Consider the following 23,683-nt stretch of genomic DNA (forward strand, 5'->3'; position numbering starts at 1 on the left):
CTTTTATTTTAAATCATTTATACTGCACAAATTGAATTTTTGTCACCGATTTCAGACGTATTCTCAAGGATTAGCACAAACTGCAAGAAAAACTGTCTTTTATGCACTAAAGATTTTTGCAAATGTATTTCAATTACGTGACATATTTGTTAAAATAAAGTTCTGAACGGCGTGCTTACATTCTGCCCAGCTCGTGTGTAAATACCTGAAAACCAGGCTTATTCCGCTGCCTGAATACTTAATAGAAACAATACGGTATAACTGGTTACTTTTACTTTTGTCAACTATTTTTAACAAATAAGTTATCTGTTTTCTAAACGAATTTCAGAAACATATAAAACTTAAGGCTTCCTAAAGACCCTATAACCACAATCTACTGGCCCTTTGGTCTCACAGTCCTTAACATTGTATACCAGGACATTGAAAATATGACTAATTTGCCCATTTGCCCATTATGCTCAAGATCCGTCATTCTATACATAGATGGTGACGTCACTACGTTATTGTCACCTCTATACTTAGACGCATCACACACCTCCATTTGGAGGCATTTATGACTACGACACAAAGAAGTCCGCGGATGAATGAACAATTTGCTTTATAAGTAAACATTTATGTTATGATTTAAAAGTTAAGTATTATTTTGTTCAGTCTTACGGTCTTATGTTAGTATCAATTAAAAGTTTCGTTAGTTTTCAACAATTTCGCTCTTTATTTATTTTTTGTTAAACTGTACTTTCATTTTCGGTTGTATAACAACATGTTTCCTTTATTGACGAAAGTTTGCAATGAAATAGCGTTTTCAAAACCGCTTAAAAAGTTTCAGAAGGTGTGTCTGATGCATGTTTTGAATAGACACAATGTCATAGCTATATTGCCGACTAGTATAGGAACAATTTGATATTTCAAGTGGCTCCATTTGCATTGCAAGAGAAGTTCAAATTGACTTGTTCAGTTTGTTAAATTTTGACACCCTAATTATATATTTTTTTATAAGTGCCTGATAGATTTTTTTCTTTAATTATTGAGATCAATGAAAAGTTTAGTAAAAGCACAGCATTGATGTTCTATGATGGTCATTTTTTGTGGAATAGTATGTTACAATAAAACAATTCTAACTATTGTATTAATGAATTTAGTTTAGGTGTCATCTTTAAATGGGGTAAAAATTCATTAGATGAGATAAGCACATTATATAGTTGAAAAATAAATAACACTTTAATGACTTACCATAGTAAAATAAAGTAGCATAGAATATGTTGCAGGTCATACAATGTAAAACTGAAATTGAAGAAGCTTTTCAAATATTTTACACTGACAACACTGTTGGTTTTCCAAAAAAAATCCTTCCTATCTACCTGCCCTAGTTTTTTGGGGCAAATTTAAATATTATTAATATCATTGAGTTAAATTATTAAAATATCATTATGTTTTGATTACATTAGCTTATTATATTATTATATTATTAATAATGAAATACTTTGCAAGGAAAGTCCAATTCTGTTTTAATTAGTCTTAATTAGCTACTAGTAAAATTGAAAATATCAGTGACATCCAATACTTGGGTTATATGCGTATGAATGCATATTTTCTTTGACAATTACATAGTACCCTATTTAATTGGATTAAAAACAACAAATAACTATAGTTCCACAACCCAGCCCAAGTTGACTCAAACTGAATTAATTCATCAATTGATCCTATTTAATTATATTAAAAACAACATGTGAAAGATTTTGAGAAAAGCCCATGTATTCCTCTAGCATTCCTCTAGTACACCAACATGCACGTCTTAATAATGATTTACATGCACTCCTTAAACAGTTTAACAAAAATAATGAATGATTAATCCAAAGAAAACAACAAACAAGCTGCTTCATATAAAAAGTTAATTACATAAGATTACATAAGCAAAATAATCATTTTGATAATAAATCAAGATCATACTTCAACCAAACCATTATAAATTTATTATGGGGTGGTGGGGATGTTATGTAAGCACTAAAACTAAAATGTGGGAAATATCTGGGGAGGGAACATCTTAGGGGGCGTCTGGAATTCCTGCTAAGGGCGACAGTGTTGTTAATGTGTCTTTAGAAGAAATAACTGAAGGAAAGTACTTATTGGTGTATGCCCATCCAGAAGCACTTCTGAGCATATCAATTGGAACAGCAATATTGAGTGCATTTGAAAGAGATATAACTGTTTCACGCATTGCTTTTGATGACATGGTCCTTTAATGGTAGCTTTCCTATTAGGGAATTTTATACTTATTTTTTACTCTACAATCTAGCTCTTTTGTCATAAAATAAGAAGTTTTATTATCCAACAGGTTTTGTGTTTGAACCTCACAAATTTTATAATACCGAAGTCCCATCATCATCACAATCAGCAGCAGCATTATCATATTCATCATCATCATCGCTAACAGCAGCATCATTGTGTTGTATTATCAGAATTCAATACAAATACAGACACAACCATTACAACTCTTACTATTACTACTACTAATTAATTAATTATCTACTACTACAATAAGAACAACAACTACAACTACTACTGCTGATATTACTTCTACTACTCTAGTCTACTACTACAACTACTACAACTACTACTACTACTACTACTACTACTACTACTACTACTAGTACTACTACTACAACTACTACTACTTCTACTACTACTACTACTACTACTACTACTACTACCACCACCACCACAACTACCACCACCACTGCTACTACTACTACTACTTGGTACACCAGTACGTGTTGTCCATGGAGACGATAATGATGACGAGCTGTCTATGACAATACCTAGGGTTTTCCCCGAAAACAGCCGTGCTTAAATTGAGCGCCATATAAATTAAATGGAAAACATACAATATTATGTCAAGAAAAATAAAGCTGTAAAAATCTCACCTGCTCATCTTTGATGTTGCAATTAGCACATTCAGCATTTTCAGTATCTACTAAATAAATATATGAAAGTGCCAAATGTCCAAGATACCATGACGTCCTCCTCAAAATGTTAGATCATTCGAACTCCATTTATTTTATCCCTGATTAATCCTCTCACACATTAGGCCTACATGTAAGATTCCTTGTAATGTTCACAGCGTTTATTCTAAATCGTTTACGTTCTCAAATCTCAGCAGGTATTTAATTATAAATATTAATTTATGATTGAGATTTATTTACTATTTCGAAGATACAGTCTTGCAACGTGTTTAGTTAGTCTAAGTTACGTGTTTAGTGATTCTTACAAACAATAGACTGACATAAAAAGTGGCTCCTTTTGAAGCACAAACTGCATCCAAATATATATTACAGCTAGTCCGGTTTGATGGGGTCTGTTTTTGATAATATTTAATTACCATTTTTCACTTCCGTGTTTATTATGTTTACCAACGCCATGATGGAAAAAAGTCCGTTTCCCACAGTGCTTAGCGGGCATTCACACAGGTCAGTAAGACCGGTGTGACACAATGCAAGATCCGTCACAATTAATGAACACTAAACATAAACGTCCACCTGATCAAATGTTATAACGGTTTAAATTCATTATAACAGCATAGATCTTTTCACATGCTGCTGTCAAAACTTCTATTGATTTCAGCAATTCTGCGGTTAAAAATTGTAAATAAAAATCACGGTCTATCTTGGAAATGACTTCATAGAGAAATTTAATTATATAGTGACCTGTCGGTACCATATTGAATTCAACATTATTGTAACGCTTAAATACGAAGACTCACTGGATTCAGGGGAAAGATAAATAACCGTTTTTGCGTCGAATAAAGTTGGGGGCAACTTATAGTACACATTTTTTTAATTGTCAAAAAACATTTGGTGCGAACTTGAATAATTGATATATGTATTGAACTAAATTTACATATAATGTCACTGTATGATGACTGTTAGAAAGATTGTATTATGTGATGTATGTTTGACGTTTTGATGATGGTTATTATGTTAAGTATAATAATAAATGGACAGCCGGTATGCGAGTCCCTGCGGCTAGTACCAAAAACAGAGTTTTTGTTTGTTTGCTATATAGGCAAAGGAGGGATGTAAGGGAAACGAGTATCTCATGCATCTTAATCCGTATCAACAACAAGGATTGGATAATCTGACGAAAGTTATCAGAACAGAACATAATATCTTGATAACAGTAACTTTAATATTCTTTGATCATAAGCTTCAATTTAAACAATCCTACTCTTTATAAAAGCTTTCATCTATTAATTTCTGCTTTTATGTAGCAGATTGTATTGCTATGACGTTTTCAAGCGACCACTCAAGATTCCAAACATAAATTTAATACGTAATGTCTAGACGCACTTACATCAATATATTTTGGGCGACAAAATCGATTCGTTCTTCAAAGTATTATTTTGAAGTTCGTAAATTATCCAGCCGATTAGCTGACCTTGGATAGACATTTTTGCCTACAAGGTCACCTGGTGGACGCCTTGGTATTGAATAGTTCAACACAACGTCTGTGCAAAGAATTCTTCTAAATATAGCTCTAATCAAACCCCAGCCGTTATAAACACGTTTTAACGAATCACACGTTGTTGTTCAAAGTTTCCATATTGTATGAGTTATTTGCTACCCACGTTTCATTAACGACTGCAAACGACCGATATACTGGGTCCATCCAGTTGCATTCAATCTTTTCTAACGTGGGTATATGTTGGTTTACCTTTTGGAAATCTGGGAGAAACTGAACACTGGATACAGAATATGTGGGGCACAGAAACTTGTGCACTTTATGTTGAAATAGATATGAGCCGTGCTTTGTGAAAAAGGGGTTTAATGCATGTGCATAAAATTTCTTCCCAGATAAGCACGTGCAGTCCGCACACGCTAATCCGGAACGACTATCCGCGAAAACTAGATTTTTGCTAAAAAGAGAATTTCTGTAAAAGAAAAATATCATAAAAGCGGAAAATGTCGTCCCTGATCAGCCTGTGCGGACTGCGCAGGCTAATCTGGGACGACACTTTTCACACATCCATTAGACCCCCTTTTCACAGAGCGAGGCTCATATAGTAAAGCTATGGGCAAACTCAGAGTTACTACACTTTGGGACTTTTCTTACGCATCCATCACTTTTCCAACTTGAATAGTTATGAGTAAAGATATTGATTTAAAATTTTACATACGATCATTTGACTACATTCTATGCAAGCTGCTCACAATAAAATCATTCATCCGTGACGATTGGACGCTTTAGCACGTGGGGTAGGCGTGCTTCCATATTTTTGCACGTGGGCATGGTGAAACGCGATTTACATGTAATTCTAGTTTTATTTCAAGTAAATTATTTTAGGTGGGTTCACACACAAGGAAAACATGAAATTAATTTACAAAACAAAATATAGCTCGTATGAATATTTAGAAGCGCAATCGCGCACTTTGCATTTTGCAGGCTACCTTCCCAACTTGCAAAAGCGTCCGATCATCACAGATGAATGATTTTATCGTTAGCTTGCACATAATGTAGTCAAATGATCACATGTGCAATTTTAAATAAAAATATTTACTTATTACTGAAATATATAATTTTTCAAACGTGTTGCGTTAGAAAAGTCACTAAGTGTAGTAAAACTCGATATACATATTATTCCAATTTAATTTCAATTTCATCATTCTATGTGAGTTTTTATACAAGAAAAACATAACATTAATTGAAGAAAAACAATATGGCTCGTATGAATATTCACAAGCGCAACGGCTCAATCGGCATGTTGCAAGCCGGTCAGTTATTAAGACGTGTAAGTTTATGCGTGTTACTTTTCACATTGTTATTATTTTACGTTGTACGAGTTTGCGAATTTGACTTTTGAAGTGACGTTTTTAATTTGTTAGGTTTGATATTTGGTTGTTTTTTCAATTTCAATTAAATTTTCAAGAATTATCAAATATGTGTTGAACTATTCTTGGTCCAAATTTCAACACAATACGTTCAAAAATAAGGGAGCTATATTGATATGATTAAGTGATGCGTTAAAAAGGTATCCAATTGTATTTAAACAGCCTATTTAGAAATCAAAACGCTGATATCGTGGGAAGACTGTGCAAAAGAAAGAACTACCGTAAACAGGGTGCAGAATCAACGGGGTTTTCAGGGGTTTGCACACGGGATTGACAGAATGTAAACACACCGCTAAAAGCTTTTTTTTGCAAATATCTAAAGTTATTGAAATTAGTTTCCAAAATTTTTTAAGTACATAAGACAGTTATTCTTGTCGTTGGTGCCGATATCTTAAGGTATAAGAATAAATCCTTGAATACATCTGAAATCGGTGACGAAATTTCACGTTGCGAGAAGCATAATAGGTGTACACTTGCGCCCTTTAAATATTCATACATTAAAACAAACTGGCTTATATAATCTTAATGTAAGAACCCACATAAATGATAAAATTGAAATATATTTAGAAGTATATTGCGTTTCACCATGTCCACGTGCCAACAGATGACACCACATACCCCACGTGCTTAAGCGTCCGATTGTAAAGTATGAATGATTTTATCGTGAGCTTGCTCAGAATGTAGTCAAATGATCACACTTATAATTTTTTTATCAAAATCTTAACTTATAACTGAGATATTCAAGTTTGCGTTGTCCGTTAGAAAAGTATCCAAGTGTATAAGATGGTTTAGGGCGAAGTCTCCAAGTGTATAAGATGGTTTAAGGCGAAGTCTCCAAGTGTATAAGATGATTTAAGGCGAAGTCTCCAAGAGTATAAGATGGTTTAAGGCGAAGTCTCCAAGTGTATAAGATGGTTTAGGCCGAAGTCTCCAAGTGTATAAGATGGTTTAAGGCGAAGTCTCCAAATGTATAAGATGGTTTAAGGCGAAGTCTCCAAGAGTATAAGATTGTTTATGGCGAAGTCTTCAAGTATATATGATGGTTTAAGGCGAAGTCTCAAAGTGTATAAGATGGTTTAAGGCGAAGATCCGCTTCATACCACATTTGGGCAGCTTGCAAGATCGTGTGCCTCTGGTTCAACACCAAAGCATTTAAATTTGACACATAAGGATAATAATGTGCATCGATGCTTTATACTACGATGACACGGATGTTGCATGTGCACGTTGTTATGTATGTCATGAAAACTAACGACTAAGTTGGTCGAGGAAAGGACTTGATTATTCGTGGTGACTGACTGGTTGAAACGAGGTAACTCGTGGAAACGACATAGTAAGTTGCGAGAACGAGATAAGTGTGTTGTGGTAAGAATAGCATGTTTAGTGTAAGTACCCTAGCTCCATATTGTCATGGGCCAAGGAGAATAAGTGTTTGCATAAAAATCATGGGTATAAAAACTGTTGTTCCGTTTTAACAGTCTTAACTTAAATGCCTTGAAGAATTTAAGGCTAAATGAATATTTTATATACCTTTTGCGCTGTCCGTCAGTATGTCAGTTCCTCCGTCTGTCTGTCACAAACCTTTATGGCTTTATCTCAGAAACTATTTTAACACAAAACTTCAAAGATGTATAAATGCAAATGAGCAGAAGGCGGGGATAACAATTAAACGACTTTGCTTGTGTGTTTTTTTCTGGAAGGATTATCGGTTTGAATCATTTTCTCATTAACATAAAAATCAATGTAATCTTCTACTTTTATCATTTTATACAATCTAAAATAAAAATGAAAAGTACATTTATTGGAACTGAACATCATTAAGTGCATGGTTTGTAATGATGGGTTATGCTCTGAACCAGTCGATCTCGTGAAGGTTTATGTCCTTACTGTTGATGTGTATATATAGGATCTGGCACGAGTTGTCATATTATACCATATTTTATTAACCGAGTTCAGGAATTGTGTTAGTAAGCGAGCCTTTGGCGAGCTTACTAACGAATTTTTTTTTGGACGAGTTTAATAAAATATGATATGATATGACAACGAGTGTCAGATCGTTTTGATCACATGCTTTTAAATGAGCAAATTAAATAAATATTTACGCAAACGTAATGATAAATCCATTACGGCGTTGCAACGTCATTTCAGCAAAATAACAAAATGCGATTGGTCAATAAACGAAAACTAAGCCCATGAAAACGCTTTAAAATGTTGTATTACACATGTGTAATATTATATAAATATTACGTGAGGGTGACAGTAAATTTGTCAAGTTGAGGAAATACTGTCAACCGAGGCGAAGCCAAGGTTGACAGTATTTTTCTGAAGACATGTCAGACATGTAATATTTATTTTATTATTCGTCCGAACAAAGTATTCAAACATGAACAGTTTATCTGAACCATGAACAATTTTAATATTTAATAATTGTATCTAATTTCAGCAATGAACAACCATTACTATGTCGAGTGGTTCAGATTTTCGGGCCGAGCAAAATGAACTTCGCTTTATTCGGAACCGACCTAGTAATCGGTTTATCCCATCAATTTTCTTAGTCCTCAATTATTTCTTTAAAAATATATTACCAAACCAGCTTTCCGTTTTTTATTTTCATCACTTGATTACGCAATTTATGACGTACACGTTTTCTAGACTGATTGGTGACAAGATAAGAAGATTCAACGCTAATTTGCTAAAAAAAAAACTATCCGTGGTTGAAGTACTCAGTGTCTAAGGATGCAGTAATATGTGCCCCGTGTCTCCTGTTCGACAATAATAAGGCAAACGCTTAAGCTTCACTTCCGTTTCATGACTGGAAAAACTTGTCGTAAAGAGGCATCTCGGTTATAGCCATAATGCCAGTGTCGCCATGTCGGAGAATTTCGTGGACGTTATGGAAGGAACAAAAGATTCAATCGTTTGTAAACTTTCTTATTCAGCTAAAGAGACTTTTGAAAGAAATAGGAACATATTAGGCCAAATAATCAAAGTAAATCTTTTAATGAGCAAACAAAGTATAGCCCTCAGGGGTCACATAGAAGAGAAAAGTAATTTCAATGCATAATAACTATGCATTATACAGAAAACAAATATCTATTTGTAACAAAGATTCCAATTCCATTTTGCGGGGACCGGCTTCTTGGATCTTCTTAAATTTTGCTTTCACTACTTCTTATGATTTCAACAATTCTACGGTTAAAACTTGTAAATAAAAATCCCACACTATCTTGGAAATGACTCAGTCGAAAAATTAATTATATGGAATCCTGTCGGTTGCATATTGAATACAACATTATTTAACGCTTAAATACGAAGACTCACTGGGTTCCTGGAAAAAATTAATTTCCGTTTTTGCGTCCAATAAAGCTGGGTGCAACTTAGAGTACAATTTTTTTACTCGTCCGTTGCGAAGGCACCCAACGTACCCCCCACCCCCCCCCCCCCGGCTATGGGTATGAAGCATCATACGTTTATAGGATTGGAACGTGAGCTAAGCTAGTAGGGTTCCTTTCCTCAGTAATATATTTACAAACTAAGTGACGGTAATTGCATTTTAACACACAAATCAATGGATAATGATTCGAGGTTTAACAAATATATGAGTAAAATTGAAATCAAATTTGTTTTTAGAAAATTTTGAAACAAGGTATTAAGACATAAAATTTTGATGCAATTATAATCAAAGAAATTCTTTGTAAAACAAATGTTGAAACATATACGTGTTCGAGTCATATTCTTATCGTACTTGAAAGCATTTCAGTAAATACAAATTTGTTTTAAATATTTTCTCGTATTTACGTGTTTTATTTTAAAACGCAAAATTCTATCTAATATAAAGCGATACCAGATGCAAAATCAAATTCATTCACTTGTCCGAGCCACAGGTCGTGTGGCTCTGATAATAATTAGTAAAAAATGATCAGATTATAACGAAGTTATGGCGGTTAAAAGCGATGCACCCTGTTTTCGAGTTATTTTGAGTTGAATACCTTGTTATATATCTATTTGATTTTTTTTCAGAGAAGTTGGTTTTTCGTTATAATTTGATTATTTTTCATTCAAAATGAAGTTTTTTACCAAATAATATCATAGCCACACGCTAACCACATGTGGTACGAGCGATCTTTATACTTGTCGGCCGGTAAAGACATTTATAAATTGCCAGATCAAGGACAGCGTTTACAATTGATATTTTAAATTCAATATTATCCATGTAAACGAAAGTTTGTTAATTTTATCATAAATCCAAATGTATATACGTCATACGTGCTTTTGTTCATTTATTGTAATTGGTAACCAGTTTTACAGCTTCAATTAAGAACTGATGTGGAGTTATACAAAGGTGTTTCCACAATGTTTCTGAAATAATGTTATTTAATATACTAGTAATTTTAAGATGTTCCTGAAAAAAATCCGAGATTGCTATTTGTCATATAATGTTAAACATTACAACTGGCTTGTAAACATATTTCAATGAAACTCTGAGACGCCCAGACTGCCCAATCTCCACAAACACTTCACTTTTTATCGTTTAATAGACTATTTGTTCAGTTTCTACTCGTTGTTTATCAAATGAGTCTGCAATTTTTACATGTTACAGTTGGTATGCACATGTTATCAGACTGTATCCGCCTGCATTGTAGTTAACGGCATCTAACCCTGGGCGTTTAAAGGTATGTTAAAGTGATATAACTGTCTAGTTTATTTACACAAAATTTCTAATTTATTTCCATTTCTGATCATTTTATCTGTAAATGTCAGAAATACAGTATTTTTATTGTCAACTCGCATCTAACAATTGATTTTGTTTGAAACACGCATCCGTGTGCCTTGCATATTCTCAACATCTTACATAACTTAACCCATTTATGCCTAGCGTCTTGGAAAAAGGCCTTGGCAAACAGCGAAGACTCAGATGAGACGCCGCATGATGCGGCGTCTCATCAGGGTCTGCGCTGTTTGCTTAAAGGAATTTCTGTAAGAAATTTTCTAAACATACAAATAAATATACTATACATCCCTAATTTTGGAAATAAATTGATCCAATTTAGAAGGATGGGAGAGTCCACTACGCACAAATGGGTTAAATACCCAGAACAGCAGAACTGTCTGTAAAATATCAAATACGAACCGTGTTACTTTGCTTCTAAGCTGTTCTACTTTGAATGATTAAAGTGCTTGTTATTTTGAGGTCGCTCTTGAAGCTCTATCACCTAAGCGTAACTTGGTAAGATGAAAATAGAAAAAAGAAAATGGCGTTTGTTTTCTTGTATTTTTTTCTATGCTGTAAGCACTGAGTAAACACTATACTAAATTAGCTGTAAAACATAAATCACCACTCATGGAACATTTATCTGGGATAGCAGCTTTTAAGAATGAACGTACCTGTGCCAGCAGTCGAAGTATTTAGAAGCAATATAAACAAATGAAGTGTTAGATGACGATAAATAGCCACGTGATGACGTATGGGTTACAGTTTACTCTATAAACTCGTTCTTGTGTATTACTTGTTCTTTGATGGTGGATCCACGAGGTTTCTTTTTATCTGTGTTCTTCAAATTGCCGGAGTAAGAACCCTGTGTTCTTCGTGAGTTAAAAAACGAACGGGTAAAATTCCTCACATAGGCTAATTTCCGTTAGGGTTATCAGTAGAGTTTTCATTTACTTGAATCATTCCTTATTTGATATTCGAATGGATAAATCTCTGTACATCTTACCTGTGTATGAGTAATTCAACTAGTTGCAAGTTTCTATGTTATACATTGGTTACGTAATTACAAGATGTTGAGTCAACGGATTGAACTAAACGTAATCTTCTTACAAAATATGACGAAAATGACACCATTAACGTCATTTTCATGAACTCATTCGGTAAAGGTATTTCCTAGCATACGCACTGTTTCTACAGTTAATGTAATGTCCATATAAATAAATACTTACAAAAAAGAATTTACATTGTGCTGATCTATTGTGTTGATGTGTGGGTTCCTAATGAACCTCACAAATCACTTGGTGTTAAAATCAAACGTGATAAAAGTTTGCTGTTAATCCGATAAATTTGTGTGATAAAATCGCTGTCCAATATGGTCCCAAAGGATTCACTGAAGGTAATCTTACACAATCTGAATGATTCGGGTGCCCTAGCGTGGATCTGGGACTACTTAATTCTTGTTTGATTATAATGCTTAAAATCATCATAAACCTTTATCGCCTGATTTTGTAGCACACTGTAGACTCCCGCATCTAAATCTTGAAATGCTTAAAATTAGGACGCCGAATGTTACTCTCGGACGAATCCATCATGTTCTGCATCCATTAGGAAGGGTCTGAAACCAATCGATATTGACTCGGCGCGTTAGAAAATGTTTCTTAAAGGGGCCTTTTCACAGATTTTGGCATGTTTTGAAGTTTGTCATTAAATGCTTTATATTGATAAATGTAAACATTGGATCTAAAAAGCTCCAGTAAAAAATCAAGAACAAAATTTTAAAAAGTAGCCCGCAGCAGGGCTCGAACCAGTGACCCCCGGAGTCCTGGAGTAAAAACCAATTAGACCGCTCGGTCATCCTGCCAAAAATATATTTGAAACGTATTTAATACTTAATATAAGCAATCTTCGTAGTTTGACAAAATTAAACAACAAAACTCTCCAAATTATTCAATCGATTCGCGTTGCAACGCTTTATAATTTTCAGGTTTTAAAATCGTCAAAGATGCATATAATGGCTATTTAGACCATGGTAAATGTTCAGTTTTACTGTTTCCTCACAAATATCATAACTAAAAAGAAAATTTGCGAATCTGAAACAACTTTTTTCTATTTTGTCAATTTACCAAAACGTGAAAAGATCCCTTCTTAAATTTTAATCTACCGCATGCATGATCTAAAAGCTCAACGAAGAAGTCCAGTTGAAGAGTTCTGTAAAAGTATACGTCATGTTTATCCATTTTATGTAATGTGCAGATTTGCATGCCGAAGTTTTGTTTTCGATTCCAATCTAGAATTGAATGTTACAAAGATTGCAGAATGGTTTTAATCGGACATGGTCCATGGTCCTCGCGACGCGAAAACAAAACATTTTTCCAAATTTCCCGTAAAGAACCATTGGGGATACAAGTAGACGGCGGGATTTAAAGGCCTTTATCAATAAAAAATGTTGTAATATTTGTAAAATATTATGCCATCTGTTAAATTTGTATATACATGCATTACTTAAATATATTTACTCGGCATATTTGTATACGATGGATAAAGGAAGGCATATTAATCCATTTATGCCTATCGTCTAGCAAAAAAGGCCTTGTCAAACTACTTAAACCAGATGAGACGCCGCATGATGCGACGTCTTATCTGGGTCTGTGCTGTTTGCTTAAAGAAATTTCTGTAAGAAATATTCTAAATATATAGACATAAATATACAAGACATCCCTTATTTTGAAAATAGATCCAATTTAGAAGAATGTGAGAGTCAACTAGGCATAAATGGGTTAATCCATGTTTACAACAGGTGCTAAATGCTTTTCTCTTTCCTTCACTAAAACCCCCATAGCTTACTGTTTTTATCAATGTTTAGTTATACATGTTTTATATTCTGCGAAAATTCGCGAGATAAGCTAAGAATTGTATTACTTTTGGTTTGTTTTATATTTGCTTGTTTATGTACGGCCCGGAAATTTTAGGAGGGTTGGGGGATGGGTAAACCTCCCCTGGGTCCGCTTGTTTATTCAAGGTTTTTATCGATCATCATCAAGTGATTTGGAATGATGTCAATGATTTCCTTCTTTACGATGCAGAAGTTTGAGTTGCACCTCCAAACATGTGCATATGGTTTGAAGAACCATTTTACAGCTGATTTAATGCCCGTGGCGTTTTTACGTAATATTTTCTGCAGACTTCGACTGAACATATTAACTCAGTTGAGTGACATTGATTTATAAAAAATATGGAGGTCAGACGGTGATTTAATTAGTTTTCATCATATACATAAACCTAGCACATTGCAGTTGCCCCGATGCCGGCTGGGCCGCAGACGTCATGTGTTATTTGGCATCTGTGTCATGGAAAATGAGCAGTTGTCAAACACATCGCAGTAGAATGAAGAAGTTTATCGTGCAATAATAAGAAGCGTGCGTGTAAATAAAATCTCAGTTACAATATAATCCACAATATTTACTGCATGATTAACGATCGTATTAGGCCCTTCACTGAATATTTTTTTTTAGAAGTTTGTTTATTTAAGACCGCTCTACGAGGAAAACTTAAAAATATGGTGTTTAAATGTCATACAGTAAATGTATATATGGGAATTTAAATTATCATGGTGAACAATCTGTAGCCAACATGATCTTTCACTTTTTTCAAACGAACACATAGCAACATAGGCGCTCGATGTCAATGTTGTTGGTTTTTTATTTATTTATTTATTTATTTTTTAGTTACCCGCATTTCAATAAGCGAGCGGGGTAACAGCGATTTAATTATGCATAATGACGCACTTCCGTTGTTTTAGAAAATGGCGAGTGATTTACCTTGTCAATATATATATACATACATAGTCGAACTATCTTTTTTAAGAAGACGTTTTGTCGGAAGATTTTAATTAATTTAGTATGTGTATGCATTATAATAAACAACGGGTAACTAAAAAATAAATACATCAATAAATTTAAAAAACAACAACATTGTCATTGACATCGAACGCCAATTGTATATAATCATAGCTACGCCTTCAATTTAAAACTATTATTATTAAAATTCCAACATTCCATTTTGTTCATCCAGAGTATTGACCCACAAGGTACGTCTGCGTCTACCTGTTTTTGTCTATCATGGCAGTCTAAGCTGGATTTATCTTAAGGATCTATTGTTTATCAAGTGCCAATTATGTGCTAACAAAAGCACTTAATGGCCTAATCCCCATTTATAAACCACGCGTTGTGACTGATGATCAGATACGATGTGAATTGGGTATGTCTGCTATTATGTAATGGCCTGTTTATATAAAAATTAATACATCATACACAACGGGAAAGTTCATTATGTGTGACAGTAGAAACATGTATGTCCCCTTAAGCTTTGTTGATACACATTGATATAAGTATTATATTAACTTCAATGCAAACGTATTACAAAGCAATATACTACAATCAAATTAAAATATACTTAAATCATTTTGCACACGGTGTAAGCGTTATACTGATTATAACAAGAGCACCGCATAACGGGTGCCAACGCTCGGCTAATAAAAGGGTGCATTTTTTAATAAATGGAAGCTTGAACGAATTTTTTTTAGAGGTCACAGTGACCTTGACCTTTGACCTAATGATCCAAAAAGGATTTGGCGTGTAGAACTCATCAAGGTGCAGCTACATATGAAGTTGAAGATGGAAGCACTTTGATTTTAGAGCCAATGTTCAAAAGATAAACAAAATGTTAAGGTTTTAGCACGACGCGGATGGCGGACGGGTACGACGACGGACACGACGAGCTGGCTATGACAAAACCTCGGGTTTTCTCCGAAAACAGACGAGCTAATAAACTAGCTTGTGGTGTTTGCAGGGTTTTATTAATTAGTCAATAGTTGTTGGAAAACATGTTTAAGATAAACAGTACTATATGCACGATGAGCATTGTACAAAATTGCTTATATTTCTCTGTTTTCTAATGATTAAATTTATTTCGGGCATATCCACACGCGTTTATTTCACTCACACGGATGTGCGAAATCAGTTTAATTAAAACGAACGTTTTGTACGGTGGCATTTAAGTATTAACCTATTTGTTAAGTGTGGACATTTTTATCAGTTTTCATTCATGTCTTAAACAGTAGTCCGTTGGTAGATACACAGTCGACTGGGATTAGCCGAAACATTCATGACCATGTATACTATTGCTGAACCTTATGTAAATACCACTCTCGACGAGAGATATTTTCTTAAAATTACTTATTAATCAGATATATTTAAGAACGCGGTTATCCAAGTTTCTTGTATTTGCAAGGGGTATGTTTTGTTTTTGGTTCGCTTTTCGCCGCAGGTGTGCGATTGTAATCGTACACCGTTGTGATATCGCGAATTCTGTTTTTGTATTTACTCGCGGATTTCAATAAAAACATATGTTTTCCGTTTGACTGTTAAAGTTGTAGTGACACGGTTCAGTTTTCTAACGAAAGCTCTTGTGTAAACTATTATATGTATATATACTCTGTGTTTACTCTCTAGAAGAACGTGCCTCATACATTAGTGGGGAAGGATACGCTGACATTTCACATCTGTTGTAAGGTGGAATGAACAAAAACTGTCGAGGTAATAAAACGTCGGATTTCAGCGAATAAGTGAAATACTAAATAACTCGACGGAAATACTTTTGGAATCGATTTTTTATTGTGCTAAGTTAATTAAATTTCATTCAGGTGTCAAAAGTATCAAGGTATTCATGATGTATGCAAGTTTGAAAGAAATGTGGGTAATACATTAGATAAAGTGTGCTGGTGAATTTTGAATGTGCATGAACGCTCGTGAGAGGAGTAATCAATGGTATGCAGTCTGTGTGCAGATAGAATGATGTACATATATTCACTATATCTGTGTTGAGTGGATGGTTTAAAAGTTACTAATTGTGCAGCTTGTCCAAACTATGAAAATGGGTAAACGTCTTTCATGCGTCGTTCTCTTAGTGATAGTCTTGAATTTTGGATTAACCGAATCAAGGCGTCGGATACCTCAGCATCAGTCCGATGGACCGAGCACCGACTATCCGACGTCGCTTACTGGGTAAGTCGCCTAACCGTTTTAGCTCTAAAGTTGAATTGCTTGTTTTCACGATAGCTCATCCATCTGCCCAGATGTAATGGTTGTTTTTTTGTGGTTTTAATTATAACTCTTTATTCCCGATAATTGTGAAAGCCTTGCGACTTCTCATCGTCAATTCTCTGTTGGACATTATTTTCGAATAAAGTGTTTGTAATTTACACAATTTGTCAACACTGTATAATGTGTTCTTAGATCTAACATATTTTTCATAAAAAATATACATATACATAAAATATACATACTCCATACCAAAGAATGTTTGTCCCACGATAACGTCGGAAAGAATGTGTGTATGTAGCATTAAGCCGTTCTTCGCGGCACAATCGCACATATCTACACAAGAATGGGATTGCATTTCTTTGCTTTAAAGGGATATATACACAAATTGACACAATCATGTGGACAATTGTTGTAGACAATGTCCACGATGTTGAAACATATTACACAAATAAAGAAATAGTGTATATTTAAGAAATAATCGACGGGTAACCGTTGGTTATTGTGGTAATAACCAACGGTTTGGAGTTCCGATGCGTAGGAATTAAACCACGAGGGCGTAGCCCGAGTGGTTTGATAGCAAGCATTGGAACGACATACCGTTGGTTATTACCGCAATAACCAACGGTTACCCGTCGATTATTTCGATTCTCACACGATTTTATTGATTAATAAGTTATCGGCTATTTAAAGGTTATAAATAAGAATATTATTAATCGAACCTCCTTCACTTTTTCGTGAAAACGTGACGTCACCACAACAATGAAAATCAAATGACGTCGTCTTCATTCATAAACAGTGCGCGGACAATCAAAGTGACGTCACTTAAAACAACCGTTGGTATATCGGGGTAATAACAAACGGTAGTTTTCCTTCTTTGTATATAGAAAACAAGTCACGTGCCGTGGTAAAATAACCTATTTATGCTTAGCGTCTAGAAAAAAGGCCTTGGAAAACAGCGTAGCACCAGATGAGACGCCGCATGATGCGGCGTCTCATCAGGGTACTAGACATCCCTAATTTTAGAAATAAATTGATCCAATTTAGAAGGATGGGAGAGTCCACTAGGCATAATTGAGTTAAGGAGCGAAATGACAGTACTGACGCAGCTTATAATACTCAGTATATAAAAATCGTTTTGTTAATGAGTAATCGTACTTTAAAATTCAGAATATTTTTTAACGAAAACCATTGAGGTTCTAATAATTTGAAATTGTAAGTTGTGTTCGATTACGACGTAAATATTAAAATACCAATTGTTTAGGTCAAATTTACTAGATTTTACGGCATTTGTATTTTGATCCAAATGACCTGGGCTTGAATCACAGTGGAAGCAACTTGCATGGTTTGTTGTTGTACATTTTTACTGAATTGTTAACATGGGCACTGTACAGTACTTATCCTTAACATCATGTATATATGATTAAGACAATGAATGGTATACTAAGAGTTATACCAAAAGCAATGATCACGTCTCTTTAATTGATGAAACTTTGTATAAAAATCTGTCAGTCGAAGATAGAATCGATAATCGATAACGAGTTCAGAAAAAGTTGGATGGGTCTAGAAAACCTTAGATAAGGCGATATCTGTTGGGGTTTTGTGTGAAGTATTTTTCTCATTTCCCAATGGGCGAGTCCTGATTCATAACATGTGAAGCCATGTGAGTATCGAACTCCTGATGTAGGAGTCATACACAAAGATAGGCGTCGCTTTTACTAAATGTGCCATATTGCTTGGTACAGAATCATGTCCCAGCTATGGTTAATATACGATACTCACAATTTTGACGATAAATTATAAACATAAAAAGGGCACACACAAACAGGTCTCATAAAATAACACGATATTTATATCAGAATTTATGAACTTTTATTATTATATTTAGCGAGTTGTATCCATTATTATATGATTGTTAAATTGTGTAATTAAGATCTTTGAAGAGTTGGCCATTTGGGACCCTTTTTACGAAATGTGTTGCTCAAGTTAATGTCCATTCCGTTACGCACCACTCATTATAAGCAGGACAGTACAATGCATTTCAAGGTTTGCTCTATCGGCTACTCGTCGGCAGATGCTTTTGGTCGTTGTGTATAGCAGCAAATCTAATGCCGGAGAAACTATGGCCAATTTAACCCATTAATGTCTAGTGGACTCTCCCATCCTTCTAAATTGGATCAATTTATTTTCAAAATTAGGGATGTCTTGTATATTTATTTCTATATTTAGAACAATTCTTACAGAAATTCCTTCAAGCAAAAAGCGTAGACCCAGATGAGACGCCGCATTATGCGGCGTCTCATCTGGGTTTACGCTGTTTGCAATGTCCTTTATTCAGGACGCTAGGCATGAATGGGTTAAATACACCAAATTACATATGACTTACATTACGACGTCACTTGTGAGAGCAGTCTTGACATTTACGTAAAAAAGTCATTTTGATTGCAACCCAAATTTTGAGCAACGTCATTCTGTATTTCTTGTTACGACTGTATCAATTGAAATAATGCTTCTTAGTCAGTGCAAATAAACATGTTTTTCATTCTTCGTGGACTGGAATGTGAAGTTATAGTAATTGCAGTCAGATATCAAGCACTTGACCAATCGATACATGCCCGGTTTGCTTTAAGAATGCGGCATTATATTACACAAAAGCAATTGAACAAACCGAAACATAAACATGCTCTGGTACTTTACGCTATATATCTATTAGAACTGATATTGTTTGAGTAACGTGTGCCAACACAAACCCATTAAATTCGCATCAACGTCTATTTCTATCCTGCCTGACACTTAGCAAGACTGGTTGTGATACTCATGTGCCTCCGATATCCCATACATTTGAAATCTTGTTCAAACAGTACGGAAATCTCGCGCTCGATTTATAAACATTAGAACGGCGCGATTTGTAGATAAGAAAAGTAATTCCGTCAGCACTTTTTGAGACACGAATCATTTATATCATAAGACGAAGTTTATTTCAAGTACAATTAGTACATGTATTTCCAATATACGCGTGCCGCAAAGTGAAATAAGTATGTTACATGTGGCTTCACAGCGTTGTATAGAATTCTAGTTGGAAACTAAAATGTTGGTGAATTTAAAACAAAATGTTGAAATTATCGCAAAACAATCATACAAGCATCTGGAGTATACTCCGATGTTTTATGTACAATACTTACACTTAGTAGACTAGTGGTTAAGGCGATATACTAGAAATCTTTTGGGATATTCCCGCGCATGTTCGAATCCTGCCGACGACGTATACTTTTTTGCGACGCGTTTTATTTATTTTCTAACGTAATTTGATTTAATATGGCATATAAGCTATATTTATTGTTAAATATGTTGCAATTTTTATGCACATTCTTCAATTATTAAAATTTAAACAACGTTATGGCGAAATTGAGTGATTTACTGTTGAAAATACGAACCATGCATGTTGCATTTTTATTTTTATTTTAAAAAGTAAACGGTAAATCTGTCTAGTTCTTGGTATTTTTGCTGTATATAGTGTTTCTACAAAAACTAAGTTTAAAATATGACTTAAATGATACTATTTTGAATTTTATGACACTTTGTTTTTAACCGACCCAATTTTTACTTGGCTGAAATCACTTACATTTCATGGCGCTCTTCCATAGATAAAAATTTGTAAAAAAAAAATGTCTGTAAAAGAATACTTATTTCATCTTGTTTAAACTTTAAACACCTTTACAGCATCTGTACACACCAACTGCATGCCCATATTTGGAAATTTGAATGAATTATGGAACTTTTATATAACACAGGGATGAAAATAAACTGGACAAAAGCCGAGCGTGGGGGTGGTTTTGAAAAAAATCGGTATATTTTTTTAAAAAGCATGGAAAGCCTACCTACAAATTTGCATGTAGTTCAGTGAAATGATGCTGATTAAGAAAATAATTAATTAAATTATATTTGGATATGTGCCCATTAGAGGTGCGCTACCTTAACGAACTTCGTATCAAACATTCTCTCCCGCTAGAGTTGTGTTTCTGTAATACAATCAGATGTTTTATTTTAAACAATAAATTAAACAAAAACGGGTTTTTATTTAGAATAATGTCGTCTTCGGTGAGAGACATCTTAATTATTTTCATGAGCGCGAATAGAAATATGTAACTTTTCTCCCTTTATTATGCTGATATAAAACGTTATCACACAAAAACAAACACACACGTTTTCGTCTCATTTTATGCAATTACTTTTTCGTTACAACAAGGAGCTTTTATAGGAATGTTAGTTATATACTTAATCATCCCACTTTGTTCTATAGTTCACAACTTAGACAAATGCATTCATCTAATGTTATATTTTCCAAAAATGTTATTTACATTCCCTTTTCGTCTTTTAAAACACATTGAATTAGTATATATGGCAATGACCAATTCACAGATGTGCAATTTCACATAATATAGCAGACAGACAGACAGACATAATGTTTGTTGACGTAAACTTTACAGTTTGTTGTCATGCAAAAATAGTAAGACATATTATCTTATGTCAACGTTAACATAATTGCATTTAGCTAAATATAATCTTGATTGCGTAACGTTTATCTCATATATAATAATACATTGTGTGTGATTTTTTACAAATAACAAAATATGCAACTGTTATAAAGAGCTTTGTTTGACTAATAAATGATTAATACATTGAATATAAATAATTAAATAATAATAATAATACATACTAGTATAGCATCATTTGTTAAAACTTTACTCCGGCGAAATTATGTTTATTTTACACATGGCTTCAATACATCACTTATCATCAAAACATTTAAATAAGGCCTTATTTCATTTGATCTACGATTAGAATGAAACACGAGTACTTGGCGGAAATTTCGGTTGATTCAGGAATCTTTTATACAAGCAATAACTTATCAGATAATTATATGGTATGTGAAAAACACATCATGCTATTTTTACAATCACAAAATCATTTCGCCGGTACAGCCGAAATGTTCAAAGAAATGTGAACGCTCGCTAAAAAGTTGATTATGGTAATACATCAACCGAAATAAATAACCATTCTGCACATGTTTTTTTTTTCCTCTGCCTGTTTAATCTTTAATTGTAACTTCGTTGGTTTGATTGGGGTTTTATCACATTGGTCTGTTCAGTTAAATCAGTATATTTTTTTGCGTAGTTGACTGAGATCACGTTGCCATAGATTTCGTGAAAAAAATCAAGCAGCTGGAGAAGTAATACGTTAAATACAATGGCAATTTATCTAACTTAACGGAATGCAAACTTACAATAATAGTGGAATGTCCACCAGTAAATGTTGCATACCTTTAGGGATTGACATTTACACAATCAATTACAGAAGTTGTTGAAACACATTTATGAATACAATTGCGACAAAATCACTAGAACTGAAGATAGTAAAGAACTTTCTTACCTAATGTTTGTTATTAACCGAATGTTGTATTAATTCACAAAATGATATTACATTTGCCAACAAATTAGTTCTATAAATAGCAATTTCTAAGCTCAAAATCACTGGGCACTTGTCGATAAAAGCGCACATTCATTTGGATGGCGTTCAATAACTGGTGAAATTATATTAATCAAATTACTGTTCATATTAAATTGATATTTGAATTGCGATTGTGTTTTAAACTTTTATTGCGACTCATTTATAATTATCGTGCCTTTTATCAACTTCTCCAGCTTTACAATCTACACTGTGCTCGTCCTGTGCCTAAATTTTATACTAATACTAGCAACAGAACACCGCCGAATAACAAATGCATTGCACATATGATTTTATGTATAATCATCTCTGGTAAATGTGTCACACGGGTTACACATAATTCTTTACTCACTTGTAGAAGCTAAGACAAAACTTGGATTAATGACATATCCGGATGATACAATGAGTACATTAATTCCTTTACCTACCCATGGTTCACTCTAAAACTTACTTTAAAACTTCTCATGTATATTAAAGGGGCCGTCCAACAGATTTTGGCATGTATTGAAGCTTGTCATTAAATGCTTTACATTGAAAAAAAATTAACATTTGAACTAAAAATCTCCAGTAAAAAACAACAATAATACACTTTTAAAAAGTAAAAAAGTAACCATCAACAGGGCTTGAACCACTGACCCCTGGAGTCCTGGAGTAAAAAGTCTCCCGCCTAGATCACTTGACCATCCATTCTCATGCTTAGAGCGGATGTATTGTTTTACCTATACAGTTGTATCAGCAATCCTCGTAGTATCCGAACATAAAACGACAACAACAAAACTTTCCAAATTATTCAATCGTTTCGCGTCGCACGACTCTTTATATTGTTCAGGTTTTCAAATCATCAAAAGATGCATGTAATAGATATTTAAGAGCATGGTAAATGATCAAAAATACTTTTTCCTCAAAAATATCATAACTAAAACAAAAAATTGCGAATCTGGAACAACTTTTTTCGGCGTAAGCTGTATTAAGCCAGCTTTTCACCTTAGCCTGACCTTTGTAAGTGTCCAATACAATTCAAATAAAATTTCCCGCGGCTAGGTACGAATGAATACACTTCATTTATTCCATTGGCTGATTTGAGTATACCACCAGAACATTGGACACATATCCGCGTCTTTGTAACACTGTTTTACTGTATGAAACAATTTTATCTCTAATGAAAAGGCTTAATAGATAGAACAGTTTTACACTCAATTCTCGACATCAATACAGTTTGTGCGTACACCTTTTATTTTCAGAGTATTACCAGCGCAAAAGCGTTTATACTTAAAAGGCTATGTTCTCATATTTAGTACTTACTTCCATATTCCTGTCAACATGTTAACATGTAAAAGTATAAAGAGCAGTGGAAGCGAGGCCTCACTTTAAAGCATTGCATTTCAACCCGCGAGTTTTCGGGTCAATTCGCGGACATTCAGAGTTTATATACAGGCCATCACCGGAGTTCGCGGCCAGTAAAATAATCGTTATATAATAAAGACGCT

General features: G+C 34.0%; 1 protein-coding gene across 2 annotated transcripts in view; it reads left to right on the forward strand.

Moving 5' to 3' along the window:
- Positions 1-15,734: 15,734 nt before the first annotated feature.
- The window catches only part of LOC127876682 (fibrillin-2-like), a 124,197-nt gene continuing 116,248 nt past the window's right edge, over positions 15,735-23,683 (forward strand). Inside the window, exons 1-2 of one of the 2 annotated variants that reach the window (XM_052422067.1) lie at positions 15,735-15,786; positions 16,104-16,655. In XM_052422067.1, the coding sequence (XP_052278027.1) occupies positions 16,519-16,655 (137 nt within the window). In that variant the 5' untranslated portion in view covers positions 15,735-15,786; positions 16,104-16,518. Of the gene's footprint in view, positions 15,787-15,950; positions 16,656-23,683 lie in introns of those variants that run through there. The other variant, XM_052422066.1, reaches the window with a different exon arrangement.

This window comes from Dreissena polymorpha, chromosome 4 (genome assembly GCF_020536995.1).
Source record: "Dreissena polymorpha isolate Duluth1 chromosome 4, UMN_Dpol_1.0, whole genome shotgun sequence".
Taxonomy (NCBI): domain Eukaryota; kingdom Metazoa; phylum Mollusca; class Bivalvia; order Myida; family Dreissenidae; genus Dreissena; species Dreissena polymorpha.